The sequence below is a fragment of the Vicugna pacos genome, chromosome 11 (assembly GCF_048564905.1).
Source record: "Vicugna pacos chromosome 11, VicPac4, whole genome shotgun sequence".
Taxonomy (NCBI): Eukaryota; Metazoa; Chordata; class Mammalia; order Artiodactyla; family Camelidae; genus Vicugna; species Vicugna pacos.
The window spans coordinates 28,695,902-28,718,808 of NC_132997.1; the positions used below are offsets into that span (position 1 = coordinate 28,695,902).

Consider the following 22,907-nt stretch of genomic DNA (forward strand, 5'->3'; position numbering starts at 1 on the left):
AGAAGGAGAGATCACCTAGAGGAAGAGGAAGACCCCAGTGTTCAGGAGCACTAATTTAGAGACATGTCGTGAATCTGTGCCTAAAGCCGCCCGTGGCAACTTTTGTTCATCCTGGGAGCAGCAAACTCAGGTCAGGACCCAGCCGCTGACCCCCATCTCCTCTGCTGGCCAAAGTCTCAGGCTTGGTTTTCCCTCTGAGAGTTTATGAAGTATTAGAGGACAGAAACAGATGATTTTTCAAGATTTATTTCACAGGGCTGATCAGCGACCTATCACAGAGTCCTGAGGCGAGAACGTCAATGCCTCTTCACCACCCCTGATGTGTGGAAGTCCTCCAGTGTCTCTTGGAGGGTTCTAGAATGTGAAAATCATCTTTGCCATCCCATCACAGATTTTATCAGAGATCTTGCTTCTATATTGCCTCTGGCTGTACAGGGGTTGGGGGGCTGGTTTATAATTTATTTTGCACCTGTTGTCGCTTCATGAACTGTGGAGGTCTTGATAGCTTTTACATTTGTGGCTACGCCCAAGAGGAGAGCAGCTATGAAGGCGTAGATGCGACCGAAGACCACTCTCAAATATACCACTGATTCTTGGCTTTGTTTTACTGACCGCATCATCCTTGGTGGGGATCCGCTGTCTTGGCTCCCTCCAGCACCTTTATCTGCACAATATGGAGGGTCCCAGCCTACATGGCAATGGCAATTCCTTCTGTTGTTGCAAATTCCTCTAAAACTGCATTTCTCAGGGTTACAGTCATATGTGATTGCAGCTATAGAAGCGTTGCAGAAGTTATTCTCACAGAACTTTCCAGGGGCACAGGGGGCACCGTTTCTCACATGACCGACATCATTTATCCCTGTTGCTATGTGTGTGTCTAATCCCCAGCACCACACCTGTGAGATCTTTGACTGATGGAACGAGGCGTGGTCTGGCAGCCGGGGAAGGTGTGTGACGTTGCTGCACTGCAGCCTTCCACACTTTATGTCTGCATTCCGACAAGGGTTAAAAGACATTAGCGAAGCCTTTCTTGAACAGTGTCCAAATCGAGTGGCTTTTGTATTTATTGTGTAGCAGCTGTCGTCGGCATTCACAGCGTGTCTTCCAAAGATCTCTTGGCAGTGCATGGTGCGGTCGGTGCAGTTTCCGTGATAGCAGTAGCCCTCCTCGGTACAGGGGGTTCCATCTTGCAGATGAAAGTTCTGGGGGCACAGGTAAGTACCCCCAGGGCAGTACTCGGGGAGGTCACATATATTTTGGATTGGTCTGCACAGTGTTCCAGGCGTAGCGTACGTACAGTTTGTACAGCACATTTCTTTATCACAAACAGATCCGCTCTTAAGGGAACAGTCAGTATTACAGCATTGGTTGCTGTAACACTGCTTTAAGGAGCCACAGTCACATCTCTCTGGACCCTCCACTACAGAGTTCCCACAACGTACACTTATCAGGCTTGTATTAAATGTCTTCCAAGCCACGTCATATATACAATGGCCTTGAGATTTTACTATGTTCCGCCAGTGTACGAGGGAGCAATCACTGAAGGCGTCTGTCAAAGCAGCGTAGGGTGACATAATGCAGACGGTCCTTCTCATGCAAGTGCAATCTTCAGAATCAAAATACAGACCAAAACTTCTCCCAGTGTATCGGGCTGCTATGATACTTACCATTAAGTGATGTCTGCCTAGGTAACCAACAAAGAGTATGTCATGCATATTGCATGTACGATACAGGGGTGGGTCAAAGTCCACGGGTCCGTGTTTAATCACTATGAAGGATGAAACGGGTAGGACAGTTGGTCTAAGGTTAGTTCTGTGATACACAGCATATGGGCTATCGTACGCACGATAATCATTCATAGTTGTTGGATCTCTCACATTATATACTAGGACTGCAGTGACAAAGTACCTTATGCCAAGACCTGCATACATGGAGTCCATTAAGTTAGCCATATGTAACATGTAGTTTACACACTTTGTTACATTTTGGTATACACGATACATTGTATTGGAAAATTGAGCAAATCCTCTCATAACTCCTATATGCAGGGCAAAGTACCTAGAATTCAAATATTTGTGGCGGGCTTCACTGATATCTGCTTCGGGGAACAGGGGGTCCCCATTCTGCCTGTCTTTCAGTCTATGCACAGGTCCCATTGTGTCGGCGTCTGCCACTATCTGCGAAACCACATGTTCAAATGTTTTAGAATACCTGAGGGGTTTTATTTCATAGGCAAGGTCATCCAGCTTCATAATACCTTCAAGACCCCCATAGCACGTGTCCACAGTGACCATGGAGAAAGGAATCCCCTCCACGTAGCCGAGGTAGTAGCAGTCTGAAGGCATGAAGGGGAAGTCCATCTGCAAGGCGCCTTGTTCGTCCTGAGTCAGCAGCAGCAGCTGTCCAGGCCAAAAGATGTTCTTGCTCTTCATGTGCATAACGTGCCTCTGGCCCCCGAAGTACAGGCTGTAGGAGAGCCATCCTGGCATTTGAACGCCCTTGCCATGGTGGAACTCCTTCCTGGGTATCACCACCTCCGAGGAGATGTAGCGCCATGAGGGATGGCCTTGAGAACACTGGACTGGAGCCAGCATGGCCCAGAATCCAAGCAGCAAGAGGGCTGTCCTCCGAGTGACCTGGCTCTCTGCCAGCTGGGTGCCCCTGCTGAGGGACATCTGTCAATGAGAACAGGTGAAAAGAGGATCCCAGAGACGCCAGGTCTGAGCCGCCTGCTGTGGCCACCTCCGGTCAAGGGGACACTGACCATGAACAAGGCCCGCCTGGGCCTGCCAGCACTCACCCCTGGGTGGGCCTCCTACCATAGCTAGGTAACAGTCAACAGGTGTGGCAGTGGGCGGGGCTGGATATTAACTCAGCCAGGGCTGAACTGGAAGAGTGGGAAGGCTGTGTCTGCGAGTGCTGGCATGGAAATGGGAGGCGACTGGGCCAGTATGTAACGTAAATTAATGCTTCCCCAATGCTCTGTAAAACCCTTCAGTGTCCACCATCTGTTGCCCCTAAATGACAAGATTTGATTTTCCTTACTCCAGCTGCTCAGGACAGACACTGTTCCTGACTGCCTATGGCCCCAGGCTTGTTCCCTCTAAGCATTTTCTGTGTTTCCTTCCTGGAGTGTGGTGGGTTCCTCCTGTGCACGCGCTGGTCCCTTCTCAGTTGAAGACACAAGGACCTGTCTGTTTGTGCCCAAAGTGAGAGCCCAAATACTTCTCATAGTTTAAGCAAACTTTGTACTTTTTTGTACCACATCATGACCAGGAGAAGGTAACTTATTGTCCTCCAAACTGCGAATATTTTCCTTTCATTTTACAAACGTAACCCCAGCATTTAAGCTGAAAGCGACCAAGGACGTACCTTCACGCTCGTCTATTTACTCCTTGCTTTCTTCCTGTTGGTCAGTATCCTTCCCATTCTCACAGGACTGCTCATCCCTGATGGATCTAACACATTGTGCCAATTTTCGCCTCCAACAGTGTGAGATGCAGGCTTCCAAATTAGAATCTCTACAGAGCTTAGGAGGAGAATTACTGATGTCTAAAAGTCTAACGATGTTTTCCTTTCCCCTTTCTTCAATACGGGAGCTTCCCTGTACAGGCCCACAATTTTATTCTCTCAAACAAATTCCCATTGATATTTTGAATGTTATTTCCACCTTTATTATTTACACCCTGTACAACATGATGTATTCTTTTCCCTTTGTTCACTATTTTTTAAATAGACTTTATTTTAGAGCAGTTTCAGGTTCACAGCAGAATTGATGAGAAAACACGGAGAGTTTGCACATACCCCTCCCCACCCACACATATAACTCCCCTACCCTCAACATCCCTCATCAGTGTGGCAAATTTTGTACAATTGATGAACTAACATGAACACATTATTTTCAACCAAAGTCCATAGTTTACATTAGGGTTCACTCTTGATTTTGTATATTCTGTGGGTTTTAACAAATGCATAATGCCATGTAGATACAACATTGTATCGTATAAAATAATTTCATTGACCTAAAACTCCCTTGTGCTCCCATCTGTTCATCCCTCCCTCCCTCCCTCTCCCCAAGCCCCTGGAAACCATGAACTTTTTATTCTTCCTTCAGCTGTGCCTTTTCCAGAATGTCATTTGATTGGAATTGTGTAGTTGAGAGCCTTTTCAGACTGGCTTCTTTCATTTACTAATACATTTTTTTAATTTTCTTCTCTGTCTTTCATAGCTTGAATGATCAATTTTTTCTTTACTACACATATATTTTTAAATTGACAAATATGTACTGTTCATTGTTTCTAAGAATGTTTAAGTTTTAGATTTTTAAACTTACATAGTTATCAAATGAATAAAGCCAACCACAAAATAAGAATTAACTCAAAAGTTACATACACCTTGCTATTAACAGTAAAATTATTTACAATTGCCAAGATATGGAAGCATCCTAAGTGTACATCAATAGTTCAATAGATAATGGAGATGCAGTATATATATATATATATGCATTATGTGTGTGTGTATATATATATATATATATGCATTATGTGTGTGTATAATATATATATATATATATATATATAAAATATATACACACACATATATATAATGGAATACAACTCACTCATGGGAAAGAAGGATATTTTTCAATTTGTGGCCCTTCATTCACTTTTTTTTTCACTTCAAAAACCAGAGTTTTATATGCCAAAAACAGCAAAACACCTAGAAATAAACTTAACCAAGAAGGTTACCTATACTTTGAAAATGAAAGTGACACAGAGAAATGGAAAGATTTCTCGTGCTCTTGGGTTGGAATAATCAACACTATCAAAATGGCCACACACCCCAAAACAATCCACAGATCCAGCGCAACTCCATCAAAATACTCCCAACATTCCTCACAGAACTAGAACGATTCCAAAATTTATAAGAAACCACAGAAGACCTCAAACAGCCAAAGCAATCTTTTGTAGGTCTCTCTTCCTTTTTTCCTCTTTCTTTCCTTTGTTCTCTTTTCTTATGGTTTGATGACTAGAGAAGGTCCTTTAACATTTGCTGTAGAGCTGGTGTGCTGGTGCTGAAATCTTTTAGCTTTTGTTTTTCTGTGAAGCTTTTGATTTCTCCATCAAGTCTGAAGGAGAGCCTTGCTGGATAGAGTATTCTTGGTTCTAAGTTTCCCCCTTGCATCACTTTAAATATATCGTGCCGCTCCCTTCTGGCCTGTAGAGTTTCTGCTGAAAAATCAGCTGATAACCTTACGGGAGTTCCCTTGTATGTTATTCGTTGCTTTTCTCTTGCTAATTTCAATATTTCTCCTTATTCTTAATTGTTGCCAATTTGATGACCGTGTGCCTTGGTGTGTTCTTCTCAGGGTTGGTTCTGTGTGGCACCGTCTGCGCTTCCTGGACGTGGGTGACTCTTTCCTTTCCCAAGTTGGGGAATTTTTTGGTTATCATCTCTTCAAAAATTTTCTCAGGTCCTTTCTCTCTCTCTTCTCTTCCTGGGACCCTATAATGTGAATATTAGAACACTTCAAGTTGTCCCAGAGTTCTCTTAAACTATCCTCATTCCTTTTCATTCTTTTTTCTTTTTTCTGTTCTGCAGTAGTGATTTCCACTAATTTGTCTTCTAGCTCACTGATGCGTTCTTCTGCCTCATTTAGTCCAGTCTTGTTTCCTTCTAATGTATTGTTCATTTCAGTGAGTTTATTCTTCAACTGTTTGGGTATTCTTTATATTTTCCAGCTCTTTGCGAAAAACTTCACTCTGTGCATCTATGCTCCTCTTGAGTTCTCTGAACATCTTGGCCATCATGACTTCAAACTCTTTCTCAGATACATTCCTATCTCCTCATCACTTATTTCCTCTTCTGGGTTTTATCTTGTGCCTTGGCCTGGGAGATATTCCTTTGTCACCTCATATCGTCTATCTTTCTATGTGTTTGTGGATTCCTTCCATGAGCTTTGGGATTATTGTTTTCTTATTTCTACTCTGTGCCCCTGGTGGATGGGGCTGGATTAGAGGTTTATGCAGGTTTCCTGGCAGGAGGAGCCAGTGCCTGCCCACTGCTGGGTGCAGCTTGGTCCTGGAGCTCTGGTGGGCAGGGCTGTGTTTAGAGGCCTTTGTGGCTCGGGAAGTCTGCTGATGAGTGGGGCTGTATTCCCACCCTGTATGTTATTTGGCCTGAGGCTTCCCTACAGGCTGTTGGGTGGGACTAAATCTTGGTGCTAATGATCCAGTCGAAGTGTCAGCCTCCAGGAAAGCTCCTGTAGATGAATACTCCTGGAATGTACGCCACCAGATTTTATGTACCTGACTGAGTTGCAGCCATCCCCTATGTCCCCAGGAACCCCTCCAAATCCAGCAGGCTGGCCTGACCCAAGTTCCTATGAAATCACTGCCTCTGCCCCTTGGACCTGGTGCAGGTGAGTTTCCATGTGTGCTTCCCAAGTGAATGGAGACTCCATTTCCCCCAGTCCCATAGGGCTCTCAGAGCCAAGCCCCACTGGACTTCAAAAGCAAAGATCCTGGGGTCTCCTTCTCTTCCCAATGCTGGGACCCAAGCTGGGGAGCCTGATGTGGGGCTTAGAGCTCTCACTCATCTGGAAGGCCATTGCAAATTAGCAAATCTTCAGTTTGTGGTTCACCCAACAGAGGGGTATGGGGCCCAATTAAATCGTGAGCATGCCCCTCCTACCGTCCTGATGTGGTTCCCTCTTTCTGTTTCCAGTTTCAGAGGATCTTTTTGGCTAGGGTCCATTCTTTTTTTGATGGTGGTTTCGCATTCATTTGTGGTTTCACTGTAGTCATAAAGAGTGGCAATCTTGTGGTCCTACCACTCCGCCATCTTGACCGGAACTCTCCCCTTTATTCACCATTTAATTATGCAAACACACATGGCTTTCATTTGTTTACTTCTCATTTCTTTCTTCTTCTCCCATCCACTATTTGGGCTCATTTTCATTTTACCATAAAATTCTCTCTCACAATCTCCTTTGGTGCCTCACAGATGATATGGACTCTAATTGCTTTTTAATACTATCTTTTCTGTTAAAGTGTTATTCTCAGCATGAAACACTTTTTTAAGGCCCAGTTTCATAGGTACAGTATGAGAAACTTGTGCTGATTGCCCCCTCAGAATCCATTGTGTCTGCTTATACATCACAATGAAAAGTCTAGCTTAACTGCCTATCTTAACCCCTTTGAATAGAATCAGATTTTCTCTCACAAATGGGATGATGGGATAGGCCATGTGTCTGTGTGACTCAGGGTTTTTCTCTCTTCCCGGGTACCCAGGCTCAGGTCCATGTTGTACAAAGTCATGAGGGAGAGGCGGTCTCCTCAAGGAGGCTCAGCCTCACCTGGTCCACTGACATCTTCTTGACTTCAGAATATTTCCTGAAGTGGATCTGTGTTCACCTAGGGATGGGGCTGGAGTGGGTTGATGTGATTAGAGCTAAGGGGAACATTAAATATAGCCTGACCTCCAGTCCTCAGTCAGCATCTCCGGGGACACAGCCATGAAGGATGTGTTCTTCACTGCACAGTGTGAAGGCCAAGAATGCAGGCATGTGTTACTGTGCCCAAGACACTGCAGTCCAGACAAAGCATTTTCCCATGCACAAAAGGCACAGAATCCCTTCTAATTGCCTATTCTCATAAAAATTCCAATTAATTATCAGAGCTTCTGAAGTCAGTCAGCTAAATCCATAGAAGAGACTCTATGTGAATCAATAGATCAGAACAGAACAGCAAAGCTCAGAGAACAAGCTAGCCTGCAAGCAGCACAGGAAAGGCATATGAAAAATTCATCCCATTCATTACTGAGGTGTCTGCTGAGAGCAGGGCAGAACTACCTCTCCAGCAAATCAGAAGTAGACTCATACAATCCCCAATGAAGACTGCAGTAGGGTTTTAATGTGTTTCAGGCCTGAGGGAGGAAATGTGTCCTGCTCAGAGGAAGGCTTATCGCCCCCGTGTGGTCAATTGGAATAAGGCAGGTGAAACATGGCTCACACTTCACTGGAGAACATGCTCTCCGCCTGAATGCCTTCTGAATCCGTACACCCTTGGAAATTCAAACTGAAATAAAGTCAACTATCCCATATCTTCTCAAACATAGTTAAGGAACCATTCACTGGAGATGGTATGGAAAGCAATGCATGAAGATGCAAACTTTGCCTTATACCAAATTCACTCAAAAGTTTTAGATACCAACTTTACATGCAAAAATGTACAAAGCCTAACAGGAAATGTAGAAGGAAATTAATGTGACCAGGGGTTGATTCATGTAGAACCTGAGCCTTGAGTTTCAACACAGAACACAAAAAGGCAAGCCACAAAGAAAAAAAAGGAATACTATTGAGTTAATCAAACTGAATGTTTTGAGTTTGTTAAAGACATTATTCAGAAAATCCAAAACAAGAACAAACTAGGACTGAAATATTTGGGAACACATCTCAGAAGGGATTCTCACACAATATGCAAAGAACGTTAAAGCAAATGACCTTATTCCAAATAGGGAAACATCTGCTTTGACCCCTTACCAAAGATACTCAGATTCTATGCAAAATTACACCAAGAACTGGGAAGGAAGGGGACAGAAACACAACGGTCCAGTTCAATACCTAGAAGTCTGTGTGACTCTGATCTAGTTCAACATGAAAAAGAGCATCCTACAAAGCAACAGCAAACCTCATGCTCAGTGTAAAAGCCTCAGATGTACTGATGATTCCTAAATAAGAAAAGACAGAAACCTGGTCTGGATTCCTGTGCCTCAGTGGTGGACTGGAATTCCCATGCACAGTCGTGATGAAAGACATAAGAGGCACCCACGTGCAACCTGAGAGGTGAAAAGTGTGTCTATTCACAGAACACAAAGTGCATCCTTCTATATGTGAAATTATTAGTAATTAAAATTATTATTTCCCCTGCTCAACTAATGTGGCAAAGTTATAGGACAAAATACTGTTTCAGGAAAAGACACCTAATTCACATACATATACAGTCAATGATCTGTCAAAGAATTTATCAAAACAATTTCATTTCCAATAATGTCAATATTTCTATTCAGGAATATTGTTCACCAATGTACAAAACTATTTTTAAGTTGGTAAAATTTACTACATGATTGATATGAATGGAATGTAAAATTCTTTCCAAAGTGCTCTGTGGATACCACGTCAGATTTTGGAACACTAACATCAAAATTCCACACAGAGGACAAGCCTCACCCAGATCCAGTTCTCCTAAACTCCACAGACAGAGGCACTTTGGATAGGTTATCTGAGGAGCTAGTGTTTTTCATGTTGTGGATAAACTGGGTGAAGTGAAAACTGTGCTATTTTTTGAATTTCAAATTTCCACAGTATTCCACCAAAATTGTAGCAGAAATTATAAATCAATTCTGTAATGTTACACAATCAATACACATACGTTAATTGCACATCTAAACACTAATAAGGAAACATCAAGGATAAAATTAAGATAGAAGGAAAGGGGGAAAGAAATTAGGAACAAATTAACAAGGATCAAAGTGAACAAGAAGGTGAAAGACTTGCACATTGAAAATTTGAACATATTGTTGGATAATTTAAAAAGATGGCAACAGAGGTTCAGAGATCACATCCTCGTGGAAAGGAAGAATTACAATGGTTACAATGTCCATTGTGCCCAAATGCAGTGAATGTGTCCCTACCAAACCTACAATGGATTCATCAGTGAAAGAGAGCCAGTCATCCTAGGTACTGTGTGGAGCAAAGCCAGAGCATCTCGAATAGCCACAGCACCCCCTGAGGAAGGAGACCAAACTGGGGGCATGGGGATTTCTGATATCACATTCCACGAAGAGGCTACAAATTTTACGTGCAATCTCCATAAATATATAGAAGGAAACATAGAGGAAAATCAACATAAACTCAGGTTTGCCTTATAGAACCTGATCTCTGAGGTTAAACCCACAACACAAAAAAGGCAATCCACAAAAAAAAAAAAAAAGAAACTAGAATTCACCCAATTAACTCTTTTTACTCTGTGAAAGTCCTTTTTCAGAAGAAAACCCTGCACCACTCAGAAGCCTGTCACACACTGTAAGTTTCTTCTAATTTTACAATCTACTCCTCACCTGTTGCTCCAAGTGGATCTTTTCCAAGCAGGTCCTATGAAAACCAAGTTTCTGCCAGTGTAGACACAGCCCTGTGCTGTCCTGAAGCTGAATCCCCAGCATATCTTAAGGAGATCGAGCTCCGTTCAGCCTAGATGCTGAGATTGTAGGTTGCCAAATCTACAGAACTGCTTTCAGCTGCACTCAGGAGCAGGACTCACAGGTAACCCACTTGCAAATCAGGTCTGATAGGAGAGCTCTGAGGCCCCCTGTGGTCACTTGGAATAGTGCAGGTGAAACATGGCTCCCACTTCACTGGAGAACATGTTCCCTGCTAGCACACCTGCTCAGTCCATTAACACTTGGATATTTTATCTGAAGTAAACTCAATTATTATTCCATGTCTTCTCCAAAATACCTGAGGAATGACTTGTTGGAGATGGTATGGAATGCAATGGATGAAGATGCAAACTTTGTCTTCTATGAAATTCATTTTAACATTTTTAGAGACCAATTTTACAGGCAAAACTCTACCAAGCATAAAAGGAAACATAGAAGAAAAGCCACATAACCTCAGGTTGGTTCATTTAGAACCTGAGCTTTGAGTTTTAACACAGAACACACACACACGCACACATCCACAAAGAATAACAAGAAATAATAGTGACTTTATCAAATTGAATATTTCAATTCTGGGAAAGACTTTGTTATGAAAATCAAAGACAAGTACAAAGTAGGCCTAAAATATTTGAAAGCACATATTTCAAAAAGGAGAGCCAAGCAACCTAGAGTTTGTGGGGAACAAAACCACAGAGTATATCAGGGAAGGGAGGGGCCAGGAACACAATGGTCCAGAGCAGCTCCTGGAGTCCTGTGTGACCCTGGTCTGGTTCAAGATGGAAAAGAGCAGCCTACAAAGCAGCAGCAAACCTCATGCTCAGTGTGAAAGGCTCCCGAGCTCCTCATGGTTTCTACATAGAAAGCTGGTCTTGACTACTATGACTCAGTTGTGCAGCGGAATTACCAACCAGAGTTTTGCAGAAAGGTGTAAAAGGCGTCCACGTGCGTACCGCGAAGTGAAAACTGGGTCTGTTCCCAGCACACAGATCACATCCTCTTATAGGTGAAAGCTGTTAGGAATTAAAAACAAATGATTCCCCCTGCTCAACAAATGTGGCAAAATTGTAGTACAACTTACCACTTCTCAAAAAGCCATGAAATTTGTACACATACACAATCTTCTGTCAAAGAACTTATGAAAACAATTTCATTTCCAATAAGATCAAAATTTATATCAAGGAATATATTTAATCAAGGTGCAAGAATTATTTTTATGTCGGTAGAGTTGTAATGACTGGAATGTAAGATACTTTTCTAAACATTGCATCAATAACATGTCAGAAACACAAAGAAAATACCAAAATTCCATAGAAAGGCTAAGCTTCACCCAGATCCACGTCACTCAAGATTCACTGAGAGGTTAGAAGCACTCTGGATAGATTAATTAGGAGTCAGTTTATTCTGTGCTTTGGATGACCTGGGTGTGGTAAAAAAAAAAGTGTGGTATTTTTTGATTTCTAATTTTCCTTATTATTCCACCAAAAAAAGTATAAGAAATAATAACGGAATTCTGTAAAGTTACACAATGAATACACGTAAGTCAACCACATTTCAAATACTAATGAAACCATCAACAAAAAGAAAGAAAGAAAGCAAACAACCTTATCTACAATTACATCCAAAGGCAGAAATGACTGAGAAATCAATGTAAAACAGGTGAAACACTTGCACTATGAAACTTGAACGCATTGATGAATATCTGAAAAAGAAACAGAAGGTCAGAGATCATGTTCTCATGGAAGGAAGAATTACAATGGTTAAAATGACCATTCTGCCCAAATACAATGAATGCAATCTCTACCAAACCTATGATGGATTCTTCACAGACAGAGAACCAAGCATCCTGGGTTTGTGGGGAACAAATCCACAGAGTATCTCAAATAGCCGCAGAGAGTCTAAGGAAGGAGACCAGCCTGGAGTCATCGGGCTTCCTGAGGTAACACTGCTTATGAAGCTACAAATTTTACATGCAAAATGATATAAAAGTATATAAGGAAACATAGAAGACGGTTAACCTAACCTCAGGTCGGTCATGCAGAGCCTGATCTTTGAGACCCTGTTCATGCTGGAACACAGACAATCCATCACAATTAATGTGGAGGTTAAGCTTCACCCAGATCGAGTTCATCCAAGCTCCACACAAATTAATGGCACTGAGGAAAGATTATTCGAGGAGCCACTGTCCTGTTTGTTTTGAATGACTAGGTGTTTTAGGAAGTGTGGTATTTTTTGAATGAATGAATTCAGGAAATTTACACAATCCGTAAACAGAAATCAGTTGCAATTTGAAACACTAATTATGAACCATCAAAATATATTTTTTAAAAAAGGGAAAAAGGAAACAGCCCCATCTGCAATTACATCCAAAGGAACAAAATACCTAAGAATCACTGTAAACAAGAATGTGAAATTCTTGCACACTGAAGACTAGAAACCATTGAAAAAGACAGACACAGAGGCAGAGACCCATGTACTCATGGCCCTAGGGAGAGAGAGAGGGGCCGCACTGAGGGGGATGCACTGACACCCGCCCTACCACAAGGGGACACAGTGCCCCACTTTGCTCTGAGGGAGACGGAAAGCCCGCAGCTTCTTCCTGGGTTTAGAGAGCGGCCTGTACTCCCAAGAGAAACAGGAGGACCCTAATCTACCAGAGGACAGAAAGCCCTCCCATAAGGGAGAGATTAACCCTGCAGTCGCTGAGCGCAATGGACAGCCGCCTAACCTCCCTAAGGGCAATGGAGAGGCCTCAATGTCCCCGAGTGAAGCTGAGAGCCCCTGACCTTCCAGAGGAGGACAGAGGGCCCTGGATCTCCCCCCAGCAGCACGAGCGGCCCCAGTCCTCCCCGAAAGAGATGTGGAGCTTGTCATCCTCCCCAAGGGGGAGAGCGAGTCCCCTGTGTGCCGCTCCTCAGCTCCCCTTCTGTGCCCTCATCTACTGATGACTAGGAAGCTGGGCGCACTACTTACAGTAACTGTATCAAGCCGAAGCTGTTTGTTCCATCCTCAGATTTGGACGAGCTTCAGATCAAAAAACACTCTCCTCAGAGCTCTACGGGGATGAGCACAGACCATCTTGTATGAAGTAGCATGAACAGTTCTCTTCTTGGTCCTACTGATATGTGGGTCACGTACACTTCTAGCAAGAATTGTCACACAAGATCACCTGTGTGTAATATTCTCTACTTTACCCCACCCACAATTTGATATGGAGCCCTGTTTTATGTAACAGAAGGAGAATAAAAACTTGTATTTGTCTTCAAGGCAGAAAATGTAGCAGGCCCATTTGCCCTCTTCTTCCTAGCAGAATATGTCCGTTTCATTATAATGAATATTTTCACTACAATCCTGTTTTTAAGAGCAGTTCACAACCTCTACACTCCAGACTGATAATTGCCCATCATTAAAACACTCCTCCTAACACTGTCCTCTCTATGAATTTGAATATCCTACCCACAATTTGGAGATGGTCAACTTGTACCTGTCTGCTAAGAAAGTTTGCCCCTATCATTAGCTCAATGTCTGTGATAACGTTCACCCTGCATCATCACCCCACCACAAACATAAGAAATGTGTCTGACCACAGAGGTACTCTGACAGAGTAAATGATAGCGGTTTAAACACCCTTATTCCTGGAATCATGAAAATGGAGCCATCCTTAAGAATTTTGAAGTCTCCACGCCACCACAGGACACCGTATGTTCCACAGGAAGGGCCACTGAATGAGCTGTCAGGCCCACAGCCCCAAAATGCTGCTGCGTACACTTTCAGTACCAATAAACCCTCTCATTTCTACTGTCATTCTCCTGTGTTCTCAGAAATTACACCTGCAGTAAGCAGCTCACAGTGGTCCCTGTTATCTCCATGCTAATTAAAACCTTATCCCCTGAGATGCTGAAACTCCCAATGCATATTTCTAACACGTTCTACCACATCAATACTATTTCTAATATCATAAGATATCTTGTGGACTCTGATGCCAACAAGATCTCTAGTCATGGACCCATGGCTAATCACTGTATGCTCACATATAACTTTGTTAATTCTGTTGGTGTATATATATATTTAATTTGGAATGATGCTATGACTCAGCTATGGCCATCAGAGGCCTTAACCCAATCAAGCCACTTGTAGCTCAGGTTAAACTAAATATTATTTACAGACATAATTAACCATAATGTGTTATTCTGTCACAGCTCACAGGACATAGAACCATTACAATTACATACACACGTGTATCAGGTAAATAGCTTCCTCAATCAAAACCTCCTACATCCCACTAAATCTCACATTTCCTAAGCCATTTCTGTTCTGACAAACTCCCCAAACAAGGCAAAGCATATGACTACTGTGAACGAAAATACTGCAATGTGAATGAAAATACTGCAACCAAATGAAACTGACAAAGGCCTGATCTCCGGAATACATAAGAACCTCACATGACTCAATAAGAAAAAAATAAACAACCCAATACAAAAATGGGCAGAAGACCTAAACAAGCAATTCTCCAAGGAAGACATACAAATGATCAATAGACACATGAAAAAATGCTCAATATCACCAATTATCAGAGAAATGCAAATCAAAACTACAATGAGGTATCACCTCACACCAGTCAGAATGGCCATCATTCAAAAGTCCACAAATGACAAATGGTGGAGAGGCTGTGGAGAAAAGGGAACCCTCCTTCACTGCTGGTAGGAATGCAATTTGGTTCAGCCACTGTGGAAAAGAGTATGGAGATTCCTCAAAAGACTAGGAATAGACTTACCATATGACCCAGGAATCCCACTCCTGGACATACATCCAGAAGGAACCCTACTTCAGGATGACACCTGCACCCCAATGTTCATAGCAGCACTATTTACAATAGCCAAGACATGGAAACAGCCTAAATGTCCATCAGCAGATGACTGGATAAAGAAGATGTGGTATATTTATACAATGGAATACTACTCAGCCATAAAAACGCCATTTGCAGCAACATGGATGCTCCTGGAGAATGTCATTCTAAGTGAAGTAAGCCAGAAAGAGAAAGAAAAATACCATATGAGATGGCTCATATGTGGAATCTAAAAAACAAACAAACAAAAAACAAACAAAGCATAAATACAAAACAGAAATAGACTCACAGACATAGAATACAAACTTGTGGTTGACAAGGGGGCAGGGGGTGGGAAGAGATAGACTGGGATTTCAGAATTGTAGAATAGATAAACAAGATTATACTGTATAGCACAGGGGAATATACACAAGATCTTATGGTAGCTTACAGAGAAAAAAATGTGACAATGAATATATATATGTTGACGCATAACTGAAAAATTGTGCTCTACACTGGAATTTGACACAACATTGTAAAATGATTATAAATCAATAAAAGATGTTTAAAAAAAATTCTCCCTCTTCTTACCACCCACCTCTGGTAACCAAAAATCTGATCTTTTTCTATGAGTTTGTTTTTGTTTTTTTACATATAAACCAAATCATACAGTATTTGTCTTGCTCTGTATGACTTTTCTCACTTAGCCTGATGCTCTCAAGGTCAATCCATATTGTCACCCATGGCAGAATTTCCTTTTTATGGCCAAATAATATTCTATTGTCTAACTATATCACAACATTTATATCCACTCATCTGTCTGTAGACACAGGTTGTTTTCCATTCTTGGCTATTGTAAATAGTGCTGCTAGGAACACGGGGGTGCAGATGTCTCTTCAACATAGTATTTTTGTTTCTTTCGGATACAGTTCCCATAGGTGGAAATGCTAGGTCATGCGGTAGTCCTATTAAATGTCGGAGAACCTCTCTAATGTTTTCCATAGAAGCTGAACCAACATATAAGCCAACCAAAAGCACACAAAGTCTCCCTTTTCTCGACACCTTAGCTGGCATTTGATGGTCAACCTGTTGTCTTTTTGATGAATTCCATTCTAATGGTCCTGAGGTAGTATCTCATTGTGCCTTTAATTTTAATGTTTCCCGTGTTTAGTGATGTTGAGCACATTTTCATGTGTTTGTTGGAAATTCATGTATTTTCTCTGGAAAAATGTCTTTCGGGTCTTTTGCACAGCTTTTAATTGACTTATTTGTTTCTGTGATTTGAGTTGTATGGTACATATTTTGGATATCAACCCCTTATTAGTTATAAGATTTGCAGGGGTTTTTTTTCTTATTATGTTGGCTGTCTTTTCATTTTGCTGATTATGTGTCTTGCCCCGTAGAAGATTTTTAGTTTGATGTATTTCCCCTTGTTAATTGCTCCACTTATTAAATTGTTGTGTACACTTAAGGTATCATCAAAAATAATTTTAAGACCTATGTTAAAAAGATTTTTACTGTTTTCTTCTAGGAATTTTATGACTTCCAGACTTACATTTGCCTTTATTTCATTTCTATTTAATTTCCACGAGTCGTGTTAGATGGGGATCTAGTTTTATTCTTTTGCATGTGATTATTGCAATTTTCAAGCAACATTTATTGTCAAGACTCTTTGCTCCATTGAGTATTCCTGACCACCTTGTCAAATATTGGTTGACTTTATATGCATGGGTTTGTATCTGGACTCTCAGTTCTATTCCACTGGTATATGTGTCTATTTGTATGGCAGTACCATACTATTTAGATTATTATAGCTTTATAATACTGTTTGATATCAGGGGGTGTGATGCCTCCAGCATTGCATATACAAGGTATTTTGTGGTTCCTTATACATTTTTGTATTTTGTTTCCTACCTTTAAAAAATGCTGCTGGATTTTATAGAAATAGCATTAAATCAATAGATGGCTTTGGGTAGTATGGATGTTTTAACAATATTAATCCTTCCAATCCATGGACAAGGGATAACTTTACATTTATGTCTGTCTTTTTCAGTTTCTTTCATCAGTGTATTGTAGAGATCTTTTATCTCCTTGGATAAATTTATTCCTTACTATTTTATTGGTTTTGATGCTGTTATAAATAGAATTATTTTATTTCCTTTTCAGATAATTTTCAGTCTATAGAAAGCTGACTGACTTTTGTACTTTAAGTTTTTATTCTACAACTTTACTGATTATGTTGATTAGTTCTAACAGGTTTCTGGTGAAGTTTTTAGGACTTCCTATGTTTAAAATCACGTTATCTAAAAACAAAGACACTTGTACTTCTCATTTTCCAGTTTTGATGCCTTTCGTGTCTTTTCCTTGCCTGATTGCTCTGGCTAAGGCTTCCACTACTATGCTGAGTGAATGTGAGAGTGGGCTGCCTTGTCTTGTTCTGACATTAGGGGGAAAGTTTCAGACCTCCACTGCTGAGTATGTTTTTAACTGTGGCCTTGACACATTTGGCCTTTATTATGTTGAATTGCATTCATTTTACACCTAAGTTGTTCAGTGGTTGTTTTTTGGTTGTTTTTTTTTTTTTTGTCTGTTGATGATTAAATTTTTTGTACTGTTAATGTGATGGCATTTATTTGCTTTGCTTGTGTTTATTCAGAAATTTTAAATCTACATTCATCAGGGTTATATAGGTTATGAGGGCCTATAATTTTCTTCTCTGGCAGTGTCCATTTCTGGTTGTGGTATCAACGTAATGCTGGCCTTAGAAAATGAGTTTGAGAGTTTTCCTTCCTCATCCATTCTTTTAAAAGACCTTGAGGATTGGCATTAATTCATTAAATATTTGGTAAAATTTACCAGTGAAGCTATCTGATTGTGAGCTTTCCTTCATTTCAAGAGTTTTGCTTACTGATTTAATCTCCATACTAGTAAATGGTCCATTTAGATTTTCTGTTTCTTCCTAAGTTGCTCTTGGTAGGTTTTATGTTTCCAAGAATTTTCCCATTTATCTAGGTTGTCCAGTTTGTCAGCATGTAGTTGTTCATAGTAACTTATTATCCTTATTATTTCTGTGGAGGAGTTGTAACGTCTTCTCTCTTATTTATAATTTTGTTGATTTTGGTCCTCTCTCCTTTTCTTGGGTAATCTAGCTAAAGGTTTGGAATTTTGTTTATCTTTTTAAGGAGCCACCTCTTAGTATTGCTAATCTCTTCTGCTGTTTTGTCTATCATATTGATCTCTGCTGTAATCTTTATTATGTTCTTCCTTCTGCTAACTTTGGTTCAGTTCGGTCTTTTTCCAAGTCCTTGAGGAGAAGAGTAGGGTTGTTTATTTGGGATCTTTCAAGTTTTTTAAGTCAGGCATTTATTGCAATAAACCTCCATCTTGTAATTGGTTTTGCAGCATCCCATGGGTTTTAGTATGCTGTTTCCATTTTAATGTGTCTCAAGACACTTTCTTATTTCCTCTTACAGTCATTCTTAGGTAGATTAGTTGGTCAGGAGAGTGTTGATCAATTTCTATGTGTTCAATAGTTTTCCAATTTTCCTCATACTATTGATTTCTAGATTTATACTATGGTCAGAGAAGATACTTGATATAATTTCAGTCTTCTTGAATTTGTTGAGATTTGGTATATGGCCTATCATGTGGTCTCCTCTTGAGAGGAATGTATATTCAGCTTTTTTTTGGACAGAATAGTCTGTATATGACTGTTAGGACCATTTGGCCTTTAGTGTTTTTCACATCAACTGATTCTTTATTGAAGTTTTGTCTGGGTGATCTGTCCCTTGTGGAATATGAGGTGCTAAAATTCTCAACTATTATTGTATTGCTGTTTATTGTGCCTTTTGGCTTGTTTTTGTTGTGTATATCTGGGTACTCTGATGTTGGATGCATAAATATTTATAATGGTTATGTTTTCTGGATGGATTGACTCCGCTAACATTACATAATGACCTTCTTTGCCTCTTTTGACCTTTGTTAGATTAATGTCCTTCTGACTGTTGTAGGTGTAGCTTACCCCCTTTTTCCCCTATTTGTTTGAAGTGTCTCTTCCCATCCCTTCACTCTCAGTCTATGTGTCTTTAAAGACAAAAACTCAATAAAGAAACATTGACTTGCACTACATCTTTGAAAAAATAGACCTAACAGATATATACAGAACATTCCACCCAAAAGCAACAGAATACACATTCTTCTCAAGCACACAAGAAACATTCTATAGATAGATCATACATTAAGTCAGAAAACAAGACTTAGCAAATTTAAGAAGACTGAAATCAAACCAAGTATCATTTCCGACCAAAATGGTGTAAAACAAAAAATTAATGACATAGGAAAATGCACAAATGTGTGAAAAGCAAAAATCATACTCCTTAGAAACCACTGAGTAAAAGAAGATATCAAAAGTGAAATAAAAAATATTGTGGGGTGACGTCAGCAAGATGGCAATATAGGTCATTACAGACTTTGCTTCCCCTCACAAGAAGAACAGCTTACAACTGTTCATGGGCAGGAAGGACACCACTGAGAATACACTAGAACATGGGGTGATGCTGAAGCACCTGTGTGCACTGTGCAGAGAGAGACCACAGTAAAAGGACATAGAGTCACACTTGTGCCTGTAGTCTGAGAGAATGTGGATACATTACAAGTCATCTTAGATAAAAATGAGCACAGATCTTTTTGTTTCAGATTTTGTGCAGTACTGAGAAAAAGCAGAATCCACAAACAGTGACGCTTCTATGCAAAGTTGAGGAAGTTACTTTTGAAGCTGTTAAAAGAATAACAGAAATAAAGGACATAATCTATGTTCCATAATTGTGTTTACTTGATTTATCTAATTAAATGGAAAAGATTTGGTTTAAAAAAAAAAGACATACGTTGATTAGATTTATTTTGATTGGCTTCCTATTAATCATGATGTACCACTTGTATTACAGGACTGATGACATTGTCGACTGCATATAGATAGAGCTCACCAAAAAACAGTGGTTTTTGTTAGACAAAGAAAGAAGGTTCAGTGAGCCATTGTGAATTACACAGGGCAGGGAGAATGAGGAGATGTTGAGGAGGATGGAAAGGAAGTGAGACAGTGCAGTGGAGGTACCCACATAGCAGGGTAACCGGGGCAGGAGGGAGTCACTGCATGAGCAACCTCGAAGGACGGGAGGTGTTGATAACAAGGTGGTGTCTCTGATTATTAACCTAGGAAGTGACACATTCAGTCAAACCTACATCACTGATGAGCTCTAGTAGTTTTTTGGTGGCATCTTTAGAATTTTCTATTGACATTATCACATCATTTGCAAATAGTGACAGTTTACTTCTTCTTTTTCAACCTGGATTCCTTTTATTTCTTTTTCCTCTCTGATTGCTGTGGCTAGGACTTCCAAAACTATTTTGAGTAAAAGTGGTGAGAGTGAGCATCCTTGTCTTCTTCCTGATCTTAGAGGAAATGCTTTCAGCTTTTCACTGTTGAGTCTTATGTTAGCTGTGGATTTGCCATGTATGGCCTTTATGATGTTGAAGTATGTTCCCTCTAGGCCTATTTTATGAAGAGTTTTAAATCATAAATGGATATTAAATTTTGTCAAAAGCTCCTTATGCATCCATTGAGATGATCATATGGCTTTTATTCTTTTAGTTTTTCCAGATTTCAGAAACTTGGCCAACTTGCTCATGGGGCCAGGCTATCTGCAAGGATGGCAGGACTGCAGATCCACACCTAGGTCATGGAAGTCCAGACCGATGGGTACGTTGAGTCTTAAGCATTATATCAACACTCACTGTCCAACCACATGTCTTATTCTCTTGTCTGTCCCGCAGGGCCCAGACACTTCAGTTTGCACACTTGGCAGTGGCTGTCGGAGGGCATCATCTTTATTGTTACTCATCCAGCAGGGGCACAGTGGTCCAGGTGGAATGGTCCTCTGGCTCGCTGGGGGACTTAAGGAAGTTGGGATTTATTTGTGTATTTATTTCCTACTCAACAGTCCAGATCACTCTGTCCTGGACCCCTGAGGGTATTTGGAGTAAAGGCAGAGGCTCAGAGGGGCCCAGGATGACTTCTTTCATCTAGAATGTTGGCCATGCTGGTTCCTGGACTCCTGAGCTGAAATGAAAGTTCTGAGGAAGCTTGTACCATATTCCATCTTTCCAGGAAAAGAAGAACAAGTCCCTCAGCCCTGAGTAGACTTAGAAGAAGTTCTGTGAAATTAGTGGGCCAAGAATGCTCACCCTGAGCTCCAAACCTTCACAGGCTGATGGGGATTTGATGGCGATGCAGATTTTCCTTGAGGCTCCATTGGTCAAGAGCATCCTTCAGGGAAGCACAATCTCCACCCAGTCAGGTTCCTGCCTCTCAAGGGGCCTTGGAGTATTTCACAGGCTTGTCCTATAGAAGGTCCCTGAGCAGTACGGTGGGAGCCCAGGAGTACCTGTATGTCTACGTTTTGTATGTTGGGAAACCATCTATACTGATCTCCAGTGAATCAGACAGCCTTTGGTGTAGAGCACATCTACTTACTGTTACGTAAAAACAACCACAAGGATCATCCATATTAATAAATGTTGCAAAACTGACTAAAGACAATGGTAGTGATGATTATGATGATATACTACTACCATTGAAGATAGTAATAAACTTTGAAAGATGGCAGTGCAGCATACAGACTCCTCTAAGTAAATTTCAGGGTACCCGTATCAGACTGTCCGGGGTATTTCAGAGACAGGGTCCTAGGTTTGCACAAAAAAAATTTGTTCTGAGAGGCGAAAACAAGAAGAGGGTAAAATACCAAACAGGAGGAGAGTAGGGGTGAACTTGGGAACTCATATGCAAACCAGGGAAGGAAGGTCCTAAGGGACATAGAGAAATTGCCCTCGTCCATGGTAAATGGACACTGTCCTGCCTCCACAGAACCACCGCCAGGTTTCAGAAGATGGGTCAGTTGGCTCATGGGCCTGGGCTCCGTGCAGGGAAGGCAGGAGCTCTGTCCATACCCCGCGTGCAGAAGCCTCCTCTGTGATACATGCAGACCCTCAGTACTGTCTCAGCACCACCACCTTGCCATCCTGCCATTTGTGCCAACCCAGGTCCCACTGAGTCCGGATGTCCCAGTGGGCAAATGTCACGCCACGGCTATTGGAAGACATGGTCTCAGGTGACCCTGGGCCAGTAGGGAGGAAATCATGTTGGCAAAAACAGCGCCAAGACTCCCTGGAGGGCCTGGAAAAGTGTGAAGTGACCTGAGCAGGCACAGTGCCGTCTTCCTGTCTCCAGTTCAGCACTAGCTCTTCCTGGACACCTGCGTAGACTGAGAACACGTCCACCTGTTCGGATGAGCCAAGGATACTCTCCTTCTCATGTTGGAGAACAGCCTTCAATGTAAATCAAGTCATTCTCTCACAGACCACTAATTAAAGTAACATATTTATTGAGGGACTCTTGCATTCCAGACTCTGAATTTCCCTGGAGACTAAGAGGTGAAACATAACAGTACCACCTTCACCAAGTTTATAGCTCAGCAGAGGAAATAAAATTAAATAGAAAAAAATGCAAGATACAGAAGTCTGACTCAGGATTGAGGTAATTTTCCTGCACGGTGTCCCACAGTGCCCCAGGGCTGATGTCCTCCTCAACTCCAGCACCTGCGACATCGATTTGCCTGAACTAACCTGGTGATGCCCCTACTTCACAACTGGTTGTGACCTCTGATTTCCTACTGTCTCTTGCCCTCATGTTTGTGGCATGTCTCAGCACATTGGAGCCACTGATGTGGCTCCTCAGGGAGCTGTGCGCCTTCCAAGCCCAAGCCCTTGGTGAGAAAAAAAAAAGAGAACTTCCTTACCTCTTCTGTGAATACCT

General features: G+C 41.3%; 1 protein-coding gene across 1 annotated transcript; it reads right to left on the reverse strand.

Annotated features, from left to right (window-relative positions):
* Window positions 1-230: 230 nt before the first annotated feature.
* LOC140699725 (disintegrin and metalloproteinase domain-containing protein 21-like) lies at window positions 231-2,788 on the reverse strand. The gene has a single exon (XM_072972285.1). The coding sequence runs from the start codon at window positions 2,673-2,675 to the stop codon at window positions 459-461; it is 2,217 nt and encodes a 738-aa protein (XP_072828386.1). The 5' UTR covers window positions 2,676-2,788; the 3' UTR covers window positions 231-458.
* Between the last annotated feature and the right edge of the window lie 20,119 nt (window positions 2,789-22,907).

Bases quoted from the DNA above. Each gene is read 5' to 3' on its own strand.
- LOC140699725 (XM_072972285.1), bottom strand. From the start codon at position 2,675: ATGTCCCTCAGCAGGGGCACCCAGCTGGCAGAGAGCCAGGTCACTCGG.